Source organism: Helobdella robusta (genome assembly GCF_000326865.2).
Source record: "Helobdella robusta unplaced genomic scaffold HELROscaffold_28, whole genome shotgun sequence".
Lineage (NCBI taxonomy): Eukaryota > Metazoa > Annelida > Clitellata > Rhynchobdellida > Glossiphoniidae > Helobdella > Helobdella robusta.
Window position 1 is genome coordinate 2,311,236 of NW_008704435.1, and position 15,479 is coordinate 2,326,714.

The 15,479-nt window shown below is 31.4% G+C and overlaps 3 protein-coding genes across 3 annotated transcripts; all 3 read left to right on the plus strand.

Moving 5' to 3' along the window:
• Positions 1–686: 686 nt before the first annotated feature.
• Positions 687–902, plus strand: HELRODRAFT_80881 (hypothetical protein; the record flags this gene model as incomplete). The annotated part of the gene is made up of 1 exon (XM_009020669.1): positions 687–902. A coding segment is annotated over one exon (216 nt), but the record flags the coding sequence as incomplete, so codon positions are not given.
• Positions 903–4,975: 4,073 nt separating this feature from the next.
• HELRODRAFT_174125 (hypothetical protein) lies at positions 4,976–10,030 on the plus strand (the record flags this gene model as incomplete). The annotated part of the gene is made up of 7 exons (XM_009020670.1): positions 4,976–5,101; positions 5,263–5,384; positions 6,648–6,772; positions 7,748–7,891; positions 8,519–8,656; positions 9,527–9,775; positions 9,906–10,030. The coding sequence occupies 7 exons, from the start codon at positions 4,976–4,978 to the stop codon at positions 10,028–10,030; spliced, it is 1,029 nt and encodes a 342-aa protein (XP_009018918.1).
• Positions 10,031–10,157: 127 nt separating this feature from the next.
• Positions 10,158–15,086, plus strand: HELRODRAFT_174126 (hypothetical protein; the record flags this gene model as incomplete). Its single annotated transcript, XM_009020671.1, has 11 exons — positions 10,158–10,223; positions 10,303–10,405; positions 10,556–10,693; positions 11,136–11,308; positions 11,631–11,802; positions 12,499–12,650; positions 13,036–13,177; positions 13,598–13,726; positions 13,900–14,004; positions 14,133–14,134; positions 14,898–15,086. 11 exons carry the CDS (start codon positions 10,158–10,160, stop codon positions 15,084–15,086), a joined length of 1,371 nt encoding a protein of 456 aa, XP_009018919.1.
• Positions 15,087–15,479: the final 393 nt, after the last annotated feature.

Sequence of the window (15,479 nt, forward strand, 5' to 3'; positions counted from 1 at the left end):
TCGGGTGACCCATTAGATAAGAGTTATGTAAAGCAATCTTTCTCTATTTTACTTCAAAAATATAATTCTTTCTGTATTTTGGATGGAGCGTTAAAATACCTGTCTGTACGAAGCGTTTAACCCGGATATGATTATTACTTCCTTATAGTTCTAATCAGTTATGGGTTCATACATAAACACGTACGTACGTGCGTACACATATATGCATGCATACGTACGCAGGTACGTACCTACATACATACATGTATACATACACACGCACACACACACGCACATACATACTTACACACATACATACATACATACGTTCATACATATATACACTTGTATACATTCACATGAGCATAATTCATCATCATCATCAATTATACCTTATTATAAATTCGAGATATCCTTCAAACAGTTCAAAAGCAGTCTGATCATTTATTAGATAACTTTTTCATATTTATTTTCAAAACAGCAAACATGAAAGTAGTTTTTGTTGTCTGTAGTGTGGTAGTTGCACTACTACTACTGTCTTCTGACCCTGTCTTCTGTAGTATCAAAGGCTGCTGGGATGGTTAGCCATCTGCTGCATAAACTTAAATTTGTTAACGAAACATCACTAGATAAATATTTTTTCCTCCAAGTCAATTAACTATTCAGCTCTTATAAATTGTATGAATGAATTATTTCACTTGAATTAAGACTGGAGCAGATGTTCACCTGCTACGTCTGGATTGACTGGAAAACTCTGGCTGCCCTGCAACTCGTACTGCAAGGTTTGCTTCAAAGCTGACAGTGGCAAGTGCGTGAAATCTCCGAGCAAGAACTGTCCCAACCTGCTGAAGAATAACATGCAGTGCGTCTGCAAGAACAAAAGGACAGCTAAGAATACATCCATCATAGCTTGTAGAGCTTAGGCAGTTGACAAATGTTGTAAGTTACTGTGATCAATACACGGCGGGGGAATTATTGACGAAAATGAATATTGTACATTCAGAGATTCGATTTAATATTTTTATGAAAAAAAATTATTATACATTATATTACATAAAATACATAATTTAAACTTTGATTTAAAAGTGTTTTTAATTTAAAAACTCGAATCGGATTGTTGATTGAATAATTACATAATATTTTATATTTATACAACGACATTTAAAAAAATATCTTGAAGGGAATTGGAACCAGGCTCATTTAAAATATAAAATAAATTGGGAAACAGAGGCAATCAAACACACGTAGCAAGAAGACTCAAGTAACAGAAATTTCAGAGTCCTAAATACGAACAAAAACTACCAAGTATAATTCTCAAAAGTAACCAAATTTATGATCTACACCAGGGGTGGACAAACTATTGTCCGCGGCCGCCGGGCTATTTTATTTTAAAAGGAGCCAAAAATTTTAAAAACTTAAATTTGCTATTTAAGTACATATGCGGCCCTTTTGAATTGTGTGGTTTTGAATTTTTTATAAGTTTTCGCTAACTGGTGGAGCAGAACGTCTCATTTCATTTATACATTTATATATTTTGGCAAACTTGCTTATTGGACATAATTTTTTGAATATTTCTAGATTATTCTCCGAAATATTTTTAGAGCGGCCTATTTTTGAATTGTAACGAGTCTCTAATCGGACATGTGAACAGTTTAAAAAGAGTAGGATTTCAACGAAAAATAATGAAAATAATTTTTAAGAATTCTCCTCTACAATGAAACAGTTTACCACTACCAGTTTAACGACAGAAACAGTCTGTAATCAATTAATTAATTAATTAAATTACTTCCAGCACTTCGTATAGATACATTTTATGACATACTATAGCGAAATATTAATACTTATTGGTAGCGGCCTAAATAGTTAAATAAAATTAATGTTATTTAATTTTTGTGTTCAAACAAACCCGGACGGCAGGTCGGATTCTGATGTTTTCTAATTTTTTTTATGAGACTGAAACTATCGTTTTTGCCATTGAGCATTCTCACAGTTGTTTATCTTCTGTTTATAAATTCTATTATAGTTAAGGCACTGATACAGGTGCATGGTTACTTTTTGTGCTTGTGAATAATAATTATAATGATGATAATAAGTCTTCGTTAGATATGATATGATTATGTTGTTATTAAATAAGTAACTGGTGACCGTTAAAAAACACTTATTTTTGGTTTCTAGACCATTTTAAGATTTTATGTTTATTTTGGACAATGAAAATTTTTAAAAATCACTAAATTTTTAACTTGTTATCAATGTTATCTTCTAAATTATGTAATTTGTTTGTCCTTTGTATAAAAAAAAATTTTTCAAGAAGTGTTATATGAATAATTAATAAGTCTACAAAAAATTTGTTACAGAAATATAAATATGAGCTATAATAATTCTTTGATGACGACATTGTTGTTATTTTTAAACTCGGTATTCATAGATTTCTGCTTACACTGACTGCAACGTACATGTTTAATATTTATTACATTTCAAATTTTTGACCAATCTGTAAAAATTTATTTTTATGGAATTCATTAAACCGATTAAACTTCATCTGCTCAACTGATCGATATTTTTTTAAATATATAACGTTTAGTTGATTTCAGATTAGAAGTCACAAAATCATTTGTCGAAATCAGACTATTCTGGAGTTTGAAGAATGAATCAAAAGTTTGCATTGCTGGTTCTTGTCTCGATGCTGCATGCTTCGAGAGCTTTACGGAAAATCTTATATCCAGGTTAGCTGGTGATTGGACCTATTTTCTAATAATTAATATTGTTGTAAATCCTTGTACCTCGTACGTAACTACCAACACCGATGTTATAACTTCAATAATCTCTATACTTCCAACCCCAATGTTGTAGCTTCCGACGATCGTCAAGAGTTCGTTTATCCGTAGGTTCAAGATTTCCGATAGATAAACACAGCTGCTTCAAATGCAAACTTTGTTGAACGTTTATTTGAATATATGTCAATTTTTTTACTATTTTAATTAGAGCATTTTGTAACAACGTTAAATTTTAAGATAGAAAAACGAATAAAAACTCCAATCTAGCTATAATAAATTTATTATTGTTTTTTATCTCAATAAATTTTTTTTTTGGAAAATTAACATAGATTAACCTAAATTCTGTCAGAACCAAAATGAATATGCTAGAAATGTACAAAATATTCAGCATTTCCGTTTTAAAGGTCGAATATCCAAAAATTGCAAATTTTGTTCAAAAGCTATAACTTTGAGATTCCAAAACATTAGATGATTAATATTATTAATATTAACAGAAATGCTATTTTAGCCATCATAGTTGTTAAAACAACCAATTTTGAACATGAAATTGAATATTATTTTGATAAAGAATTGTCGGATGGACCGGACATGAACCGCCTATTGCTTTTTTAATACTTTGTTCTCTATTTTAAAAAGCAAAACTTTTTCCACATTTGTGGGTTTTTGGTGTTCGGTAATCCGAATATTTGGTGCATTTCTAGGAAATACCAAATGTTCAATTTGGTCCAATTTTTAATATAATTTTAATAATATAGGTAGGAACTTTTATTAGGTAATAAATAAATAGTTAGTAAACACGTTTTTATCAAATTTGACTACTTTCAATTTAATCGATGTACATCATAAAAAACAGTTAGAAATTTAATTTAAATTATGCCACTGTAGAGTTTGCACGTTTGAAATAAATATAAAACCAGTCAATCACAATTGATTCAGATTTTGCAGGATGCGTGGTGCTACATGGTAAATATTTTGAACCAACACCATTTGATGATTCAAAGTTGGTACCTTGTGATGATTATAAAAGTGTACTTAGTGAATGGCAGGACGAATTTATAGCATACTCAGTATGTGTTTGTTATGTTAACCCGCTATGGGGTCTCAATATTTCAATCGTGTCATTAAATTTTTGATGATTATACGTGGTCATGTTTGAGCAAGACACGCATAAAAAAATAGTTGAGCAGGTCTCTTAAATTTTAGCAAATTGTTGTGTTTCAAGTCATTCGTTGTTCGTGGTCTGTAGGTTTGCGTTTTTTTTATCATATTTACCTAAAACGTGACTTTGTGAATTTGTTTTGCGAAGATCAGCGGAGATAGTTTAATGTGTCAACAGATCAACGCCATCCACGCCACAGTCATGCCTTGCTTGTGCCTGGGAACTTGTCCAGAAAGGACTTTTGGTCTGACGCCGAGATTAGTTATAAAAGGTGGTTCACTTTACTCTTTTCATTTATGAAATTTTTTTCAATAATATATCTTTGCCAGTTGTTATAAATGTTTAGTCGAATATTTTTTTACCATGTAAACCATTCAAACAAAGTTTGTTATGTCTACTTTATAATTTCTCTTGATTTTACAATTTTAGTAGTTCCGCAGATATGGCCTAGGAATGTTTTATTGGGCTACGTGAAGGAAAAATATCTGCCAGAAATAACACTGAGAAGTAACATCCCGCTCATTCTCAATATGTGTCTGAAGTTTTGCCAAGAGATAAAATCAATTTACTTTCAAAACATTGTTAGATTTTTTTCTCTTCAGTTTGAAAAATAATTTAAACTGGAGCGTTAAAACAAAAAATTCAATTTATTCAATTAATCAATTTTTAAAACACTCTTTTCCTGATAATTAACAGTCTCCATTGAATTTTGCAAATAGATAAATAAGCCATAAGATCTGCTCCAAAATTCAAAAGTGACTGTGAAGTAGGTAAAGAGAGAGGGTGAGAGCCAGAGAGAAGGACTGGTTTAAAAGGAATTAAGAAAAAGTGTGAACGTAAAACGTGAACCACGCGCGATTATGTTAAATTAAAATACCAGATAAGTTCTAAGAAATTACAAGGTTTGGATTAAAAATAAACTATAAAGTAACAGAAAACATGGCTGTTACCAAAAAGCAGACCCTTGCCAAAGTTTAAAATTGATGAAAATGCCATAAAGATGGTCAACTATTATATCAGCCAGGAAAACTGCAGAGGAAAGATGTGACGTAGAAGCAAAAAGATGTCTTTCCATTGCAGGACCAACGTTCCAAAGACTGCGCAAGAAGCTTGTTATGACAAAACGTCAATCAGTCTGAAGCTGAAAACGAATCGTGAACTCGTGTATGACACCTATCCTCTTGGTGTGGTATCGTGAAGATTAACCATTGCAAAGGAAAATTTCACCAACAAATAAACAAAAAAAATTAATTTTTCAGCAAGTGCTAGCAGCAATTTTAATGTTTTTAACCATTCTATTATAATTATTTATATTCAAAACTTAGAGATTATTTAATATAACCACCAAAGGAAGACGGTAAATGTTCATGCTTCAATCGCCTACCTGACTCGATAGAGTTCTTAGAGTTCTATCCTAATATTCCGACAATCGATGCAATATACAGTGAAAAGTATGAAAAAGTTGATAATAGGTAATTAGTTATTAAATGATCAAAATGTTCACAATCTTATACAGTTTACAAATTTGTTGATTTCAAGTCATTTTGCATCATTCAAATAATGTTTCATGTTTCTGCATGTCTCATCATGTTTGTAATATATGAATTTAGATGCCATAATTACAACTGTGAGAGTCATTAACATTTGTATATTGGTCATACCAATGTATTGGGAATTATGGTGCCCACACTCATCAATATTACATTTGAACAAATATATTAGATAGCTATGATCCATTATCGATTCTTGCTTACTAGAGCCGTTGTTTTGCATCAGATGAGATGACGTTCTTTGGTTGGTGTAGTATATTCGTAGTTTAATACTTTCGTTTTCGTTGGTTGCTTGGACGTTATTTTTTCTGATCCTCTTCATAATTTTTTCATCCTGTTCGAAAGCGGTTGACATGTGATTCTTTTTGCTGCAAAATATAATATACAGCAATTGTAGACGCATCAGTACTTAAAATAAATGGTTTTGTGTCAGCGTATTTCAGTGTTGGAGTTTCAAGTCATCAAAACTAAAGATATAATTTTTGACTGAGATGGCACACACTCTCTTACTCTCACTCTAATTCAGTGCTCCTAAATTTTTTTAAATATTCAAAATAAAAAAATAAAAATAAGACTTGACCATCGACACAAAGAAAATTTCATTAATTAGTACTGGTGAGAAAAGAATAGAAGTGAGAACGCGAGAGCCAGAATGACCTCCGCAACTAATGAGATTCATTGTTCGAAATTGGCGAGATAAGTATATATGTGAGGGTGGTCAGCTGTTTAAAAAAAACATGGTTAGAGTGTGAGATAAGTATGAAAGTGAGCAAGAAATAGTATTTCACGCGTGATATATTAACCGTAACGGTATATATATATATATATATATATATATATATATATACATATACATATATTGTGCTCGCCGATTACATATCAGGAGACCTCGCTCCTAAGAGCCTCACTAGTTGTCTCGCTCCTATTAACCTGTCACTTCTTATTCTATATCACCTCTTTCTTATTATACATAGTATAATATGCTCTGATTAATTATACGTTAAATTACCTTATATTAAGCTGCTTTACGTCTGTAAATTTGCTGTCTCTTCGTGAGCTACTATTATAACCTAACTATCATTATAATTACATACTTACTTTAAAATATATCTACATATAATCTATATTTATTTATGTCTCCTAACATAAATTATCATCTAAATAATAATATATATATTCTCATAGACAAAAAACAACTTCTGATAAACAAACAACAAAAGGTTTTAGCAATACTCCCGACAAGAATGGCAATACAGTGGGTCCCGGAACGTATGACGACGACCAAGTTATCGAGAAGAGTCACGATGTACGTACAAACTGGAGAATCACATGAAAGAGAAAAACAAAACTAAAATTATTAAACAATTCTTGGAACACAATGTTGAAATCTTACATTACAATAACAACCATTATAATTTACGACTAGCCGAATCAATACTCATAAAACGAAGACATCCGATAATAAATATTCAACAACGGGCAATTGGAATTCTTCCTACCAATAAATTTAGAAACAGAGGAATCATCGATAATGAAAACACGTAAAAGTGTTACATTTTACGACGTTGAAGATTGTAAAACTAAATATTCACTTTAAACAAACAATACAATTATTTATAAAGATCACTGCGGCGTTTTCGGTATATTGCGTATTATGAATAATGCCGAAAACGCAGTGATCTATATAAATAATTGTATTTATGATAGTCTAAACCCTAAATTTAAACAAACAAAGAACCAACACAAAGGCACAGTATAAAAATATTTGAGCATCTGGGCACAACCACAACATATCAATTTGAACACCGAAGATGGTATAGGAATACTGAAAAAAGCTTTTCTGTTCTATCATGCATAAAATAAACAAAAATTTTGGTTTATTTTTATCAAAAATTTTATATATATATATATATATATAGGATTCAAAAATTTTGCTTTTATTATTTTTAGAATGCTGGACGCTTGATATTATTTGTTTGTTTGATTATCTGAAGATAATTATTGTTAAAACGTGTCTTAGACTCCGTTTTTTTTCATGGTCAGAAGTTACTGGGTTCTATGAAAGAAAAAATACTTCAAGCGTGTCCCATTTTTTATACGGAGGTGATTGTTATCAGTATTTTAATTAACTGTTGTTGTTGGGATTTTAGTCGTCAAGTTTTTTCAAAAAAAATTTTTACTAATTTTATTAGGGACATTTCAAGCCAAATAATTTGCAAGTTATTTTCACTCCACTCATTTTAAAGCACATTTTAATTCAAATAAAAACTAATCTCATATTTCAGCGCGTGTGCACTTACTGCTAGATGACGGTTTTTCAGCTTATTCTCACTGTAAAAGTTCCACCAACGTAGATGGTTACGATCTGTTTGATGAATGCTCCAGGGGTTGCAATGAAGGATGGTCGGATATTAATTGCAGGAAAAGAGGTTTGTATGTTCTTATTAGTCATTACTAAATGTCAGTTGAATAAACCTTCTCAGTTCAATAAATCAAAACTTCCTTCTCCAGTGGCCCTTCAATTCATCTTTTTAAAAAGTCATCTAGTTTCGATTAAAAGTCATTCAAACTTGTAGCATATAAAATGTCGTTACTGGAACCTTTTCAAAAATTTTTCAAAAATAATATTTTTGCAAATTTTTTTTCTGATTATTTGTCCAACCATTCCGACGCGTCATACGACCAACATCATGCAGAATAATTTTAAAAAGCTTTTTTGGTCCTTAATTGAAAAATAAATTTGGATAGATCTAAATATATCAATCGATTTTGTATTTACTTCCTCTATGTTCAACTGACCATACATTGGCTGCTTACATCAGTTAAGATCCTACCAAAAGTTTTTTTACACCATTAGGAAAGGCTGAAGTTTCTAAAACGTCTGAAAATTAAACTTAGAAATTAAAAACTTTTCTAGTTTTTTTGTTACATGACTGTATATTATAAAAAATGCAATGCACCTATTTTTTTTTTACTTTTGATAATGACCTTCAATTGTTAACTTTTACTATTTAATTAATTAATTTAAAAAAATAATTTTTACCTAAATTGTTTAGATATTCCGTTTAATGAGAGTCAATGTCGTTGCACTATGAAACATGTTCAATTTGACATTAGAATACATGATATTGGTCCTAGAACAGTGTGTGCATGTCCTTATCCGATGTACAAAACTAGCGACAACGAATGCAGACGTTCAGTATAATATATTATTGCTTAAACTAAATGATAATACTACTGTTTTTGAAAAAAAAAACACCTGCAGACTACAAACTATTTATACGCCTCAATGATGGGATCATGGAGCGTTGTTCATCCCCTTTCAACAATTCCATTAATCCATATTTTTTTCAGCAAAGTTATATTGTAGTTGTACAAGAAATTAATTCAAATGCTTTTTGCTGGGTTGAATTGAAAAAACTGTATCGAGTAGGAAGGGTGTGCGTCAATAATCTCATGGTCTACAAGCCGTTGAGCAAGTTTTTTTTTTCAATTTTTTTCAAGTTTTTTTTTTCATTGAGGTCTAAGATAACTAAGATCATAATGGGATAAAGTTTAATTCAAATAAGTTGTCCCTAATTTTTAATTTTATCATTCTTTTACTTTGTTTGCGTCCTTGGTTGTCTTCGTGTACTGTCGACTGATTGCGTTATATCCGTTTGAATGAGGCTTTGTTTTAAGTAGAATTTTTAGTTATGTATTGTTAGGTTTGGATGTTTTTGTTGATGTTGTTGTTGTTGTTTTGGTTTCTCAATATCGAACATTACTCAGTGCAATCATTGCAGTTTTTAACTGCAACTATCTTCAATCATTTGTTTATAAGTTTTATCTGCAATAACTAAAATTATAGACAATATTCTATTGAAGAATCAAGAATTCCAGTCTAGAGTCTTGTGGTTCTTGTAAACTTATTTCCTTTTTTTTCATCATACTAACAAAATAAAAATAATTGAATAATGTGTGTTTGTTACTTTAAATTGTTTTTTTTTACATTTTATAATTAATATTTGTTCAATTCCAATAACACACAAACTGAAATGAACTGAAAAACAATAAAACTTCAGGTATTAATGCTCTAGACAGATTTCGTATTAAACTCAACGAAACACTTGACATATCTGCCAGACTCGACATAAGAAATTTTGTCAAAACGTGTTCTGAATACGATGGCGAAGCTTCTCACATTACTTTGCCAATGTGCGTTAATTGTCAAGATATGCAACTGAAATCAAAATACGTCATCATCATGCAGTCTGAAGAAAGATCAACCACAACTAGACTTGCTTTTGGTTCCATTGATGTCTATGAAGCTGGTTTGTGGTTTGATAAAGTTTATTATTCTTTTTTAGATAGCAGATTTTATTTGTTTTCCATGATTGAAGTATAACATTTTAACGATTTTGTTCAAATTTTTTGTTATCGTACCAACTGTTATTTCTTTAGGCTGCCATATTAATAATGGAAATTGTGGAGAAGACCTGGTCTGCGTTGAATCAGTGGACGAGATTAAGTGTGTGCCGACGCAACGCAGAACAATATCAGTGACGACTTCTGTTACCTTAGGCTAGCAATCTTTAATAACTATTTTAAACAACATTGTTACAATTATTTGAACAATCCCTAAAACTTTTTAAAGATAAATATCCCGCTTCAATTTACGGGTGTTTCGGTAAAGTGTATACACAGTCTGTAAAGATGTGTCATGCTGTTGTCTATGCTGAATGTTGTCGGGGGACTCAGGCAAAATTCTCTGCTGTTAGGGTGAGCTGTTGCTTTGCTGATTTAGTTAAAATCTTACGTTAAATAGACAAGTCTTTATTAAAAGATTGAAAATCGTCAGGGCGAAATAGAATGTATTTGCACCGACCATTTGGAAGTTGGCAACCAGGTCAAAATATGGGAATGCATAAGAGGACATTATAGTTATTATTTAGTATTTGACGGTATGCATGCAAAATAATTTTGTTTATTAAATTTTCCACTTGATACAAAAACAATTTTTTCAATTATTAAGCTTATTAAATTTTTCAAAAATCACAGTATATATTCTGATATTTGAAAACTAATTCATTTGAGAAAATATTTTTTTAAAGTAAAGGCTGTACTGAATTTTGAAGAAGCAGTCAGGGTTTATCACTTTTGTATGAATGACTTGGAAGCATCTAAAGAAGCAACCTGTGAGCCGTTCAAATGTCTGCCAGGTTGGAGTGGTTCGCTCTGTGAGATCGAGGGTTAGTTACTCTTCCTTCATGCTGCTAACATTTTCTTCATTACATATGACGATTCTTGTTCTTTTTAGTAAAATAGGAAAAAAAGGTTTGGATATCAGTTTGCAATAACTGGTTTTGAAAGAAATTTTCAAGATTACAAAAGAGTGTCATTCGTTTAGTTTTCGAAATTATTTTAATGACAATTAAAGAATTTTTTTGTAAATCTGCCATAACTCAATGAAATTTTTTATTTCAATGCTAAAAACCGCCAAAGGTAAATGCTCTCTTTGGTATTTTATTTAATGATTAGCATAATTTATTCACAGACCACGCAGTAGTTATATTTCTTAATAAATACACACAAACTAAAAAAGTTGGTAAATTATCGATACCACAGCACTATTCTAAAGCGTATACTCGTATACTGACAAAGCTTTATTAAAATCTATAATTTTTCATACAGTTCATGGCAGAAACATTAAACAAAAAAAAGCTGTCGAAAAAATGCCCTCAACTTTGTACATTGGTTGCTTCAAGTACGTGAACTGCGTTGAGAGGTCCTACGCGGCCAATTTGGACGAATGCATCAATTTCTGCAAGCAATACCCAATATATCGCCTCGTCATTTGCATGCGTGTTAGTAGAAAAATAAGTAAATAAAATATGCGACTTTATGAAAAGTTAAATTTGAATTTTTTTTCAATATATTACAATTCATTTAATAACCTTAAAATTTGCAAAAGAACTTTCATTTTTCAAGTTTTTATTCACAATTTTTTTACTGTAACTTCTTATTAATTGTAAATTGATCATGAAAACATACAGACAGATTTAAACAAGGCGTTTTTAAAAACAGCAAACTCAGTAAAGTGTAAAAATAAAAATAATTCACCAATTTATTTCCACGTGCCCGAATGTTAATTTTTTATAATTAAACTATGCAAAAAAACATAACAAGACACCTCTACGACAATTTCAGAACGGATCAGAATGCTTTTGTTCAACAGAGGTTGATGAGTTATTAGAATCTTCAATGTGCAATAGCACATGTGCCGACGGAAAAGCATGCGGTGGAGCCCATTTCTACAGTGTTTATTCCAGTTCGTCGTCATTCTTACACAATTTGAACTGTTAGAATATTATTTTTGGATAAGGGGCAACTAGATGGAGTAATTGTTAAGGTGCCTGTCACTGCCACGCTTATCACATACAATGTGTGTGATGGATTTATGTGTGAAATCTACAAATTGACTAAGAAATATTGGAAAAGAAATGTGATACAATGGTATTTAAATAAAGCATAGTTTGGTGTTTTTTTTTGCTGACATTTTGAAGTTTGTATATCCAACAAATTATGGTATATTTTATTATGTATTGTTATTAGATTATGGTTTCGGGGCCTTCGTGATCCTGCGTTGTCTGTTATTTAATTTCGTAAAAAGCTGAAAAACCATCTTTTTGTCCAAGCTTACCCGTGCTAATGTCTTTTTCCTCTCCATTCATTGCATTACTTTAATAAAGTGCTAAGCAATGTACTGCCAATAATCGTTAGGGCCTCTAAGATCTTTTTAAAGGGCGCTAGCAATGTACTGCCAATAATCGTTAGGGCCTCTAAGATCTTTTTAAAGGGCGCTAGCAATGTACTGCCAATAATCGTTAGGGCCTCTAAGATCTTTTTAAAGAGCGCTTACAAACACACCAATAATAATAATAATAATATGGTTGAATTATGTCATGCTACTTTTTCTAGTATCATCTTACGAATAAAGATATGAATTCTGATAATGTCAAATAAAACTTTTTATTAATTTTATCTTTTCATCTAGGTCAAATTTTAGTAGAAGATTTGGTTGGGTGTTACTCCGACGAAAAAATTAATTTGGAAAAGGCAAAAGATCATTTTAAAGATGATTACATGACGTTTGCGTACTGCCTAAGCTTTTGTAGGGAACACAAATCAGATCATGTAGCTCTTAAGGTAGACTCACAGTCACACGCAGTGGTGGATCTAGAGGGGCAACTAATTATTTTTAGTAATAGTCAGAAAAAGAACTCTTTTATGTGTAAAATCGACCAAAAATTGAACGTGATAAGCAAAAAAAGCCGTCAGTCACACTGTCAAGAATCTTAGTCCTTCCGGGAAAATTTTGACCCCTGGGGAAAATTTTGACCCCTGGGGGAAATTTTGACCCCCCTGTGAAAATTCAAACATTTTCTAAATTTTTGCTTTTTCCCCTGTCAAAGTTGTCTAGATCCGCCACTGTTCACACGCAATATAATACACATTATAACACGCAGTATAACACACAGTACAACACACAGTATAGTGTTTGTTTAGCATCATTCAACTTATCTTCACAAAGAATTCCTCCATGTGTGTTTGTGGATACCTGTTCGACCTGTTTGCACCTAGTGACCAGGTGCACATTTCCAAATGCGACGTGCTCTGCCGCGATGACCCAACCAAAAATTGTGGCTCCACCCACGCCTTCTCCGTCTACAAAGGTTGGCTGGTCAAGGGGTCATTGTTAATTTATTTACATGATAGCTTTACCCACATCAATTCAACAGAACCCTTTGTTATACTGGGTTCTGGTCATGGGTACGTGTCTGGTTACCTACCTCATCCAAATCGAGTTTTTAATTGAATGGGGTGGGTGTGTCCCTAAGTGACGTCATCATTTCTTATCCCACTTTCCTGCATTTTTTCGTTAACTTGTGTAACGTGAATAATTCTCTAATGAGAGAGAGAGAGAGAGTATTATTTTTAAAGTAACATAACGAGCACGATGTTCAAATTGAAAGTTACGTGATCTATTTGTATTTTTTTAAAACGTTATAATCAGCTAATAACAAACTAAAATATAAATGAAACCGCGATATAAACTCTACATTTAACATACATAATTTCCCAAATTCTCAAAGCATTCTCCTTCTACCAAAGCGAATCAGTTGATACCTCCAGTCACTTCTGTATGAACAATATGCAAGCGAATTTCTGTCACCCTGGAATGTGTGATGATGGATGGACAGGAATCTTCTGCAATGAAAGAGGTTATGAGATTTCCATATCGCAAAATTTGATCTTTTTTCGGTTGGTTTTTGTATAATTTAGATTTTTTTTTATTCCAAATTTTTGATAAATTTGTTTAAATTTTGCCTATTTGGCGTATTTGGAAGTTATTTTATTCCAAAAAGTTATTTTATTCCAAAAAAAAACTGTAAAGACTGTTCGAAGTCGAATGGGAACTGTGAGGATTCAACCTGCATCAGCGTAACAGTCAATGGTCATCAGAGAAATGAATGTCATTCTCATGAAATAAAAGGCGCAAGTAACCAGCTTCACACATTTAGACATTCCAAATCTGAATTTTATATATTCAACCTTTTTGAGTAAGTAACGGATTTTTAAAATAGTTTATCAGTTAGCAATATTTCAATTCGTCGTGATGAATTCTAGACGTCAGTTTAAATTAAGGACCAAACAATGTTGATCAATAACTACACTGCTTCACTACACAAATTTATAAGAAATGGCAACATGGAAGGCATTGGTAGTGTCAAGCGTACCAATCGGTTTGACTGTACTTAGCATTGGAAGCTTCATCTTTTATACATATAGACAGAAAAGTTCGTCTGAAGGTAGATTTTTTTATAGCTATTTGCTGGTGTCAAAACATGAAACATGTTAATGTACTCGAATCAACTCCTTTAAAAATTCGCTACGTATTTTATTCAAAGATTTTAAGTCTGTGTCAAAAATAATACAAGTCAATACACCTGATTTAACTCCTTTAAAAATTTTTAAAAAACTCCTTTAAAAAAGATTTTAATTTTAAACATTTTGGGAAAAATCTTTCATCAAATAGTTCAGTCAAACGGTGTAAGTGAAGACGATAGAAGGGAATCATTAGGAACAATTGACTCGAGTTCAAGTGGTTCGAGATCAAACTCTTCTGATGAGGAAATTTAGCCAACACTGTTTTGTAAAATTTTACAATTGTGGCGTTTTTTGAAATTGTAAAAAGTTTTTTGGTCATTGTTACTGACGAAACAATCTACAAAATTCTGTGTATTTTTATTTATAATTTTCTTTTTTCGAATTATTCTTTTTTTTGTTTTTCTCAGCAAAACATCGCAAAATATTTCATTTAAAAAGTTTTAAAAATGTGAAAGATTAAATTTATTTAAAATAATAATTAAAATTTAAAAAAGTAAAATTTAGAACTGGTGTAACGTCGAGTTAGAAATAGAATTAGAATTCACAAATATTCCCATGGTGACACAAGCCATTTATTTCTACACATTGAATAGAGCAATAATACGTTGGGGAGAATGTTTAGATTTGAATAACATAACAGGGTTGAAAGTGGTTCAGAAGATTAGAGTCTGTGTGAGAACCACTTCGAGATAAGAATAAATTTAAGTAAAAGGCGTTTGTATTTTTTAGAAAATCAGACGCAAGACATTATTACATTGCAAACAAAACATAAAATGAATCGTAAAGTTTTTGTTCAAAGTATTATCAAAATGTATACTACAATTTTAAATAGAAATTTATGAAATAGACAAATGGAATTTAATTTAAAATATAATTTTTAAACAATTGCAGCAGTTGCACTCCTGCCATCTATGGCATATTTCAACTCCTCACTCAACCCCTATCAGATATTCACAAATATTCCCCTGGTGACACAAGTTGGGTTAAATTGCAACATACACTCACTCACACACACACCACACTCACACATACAACACACATATGCAGCTACAAAAACGCATAAACACACGCACACACACACACGAT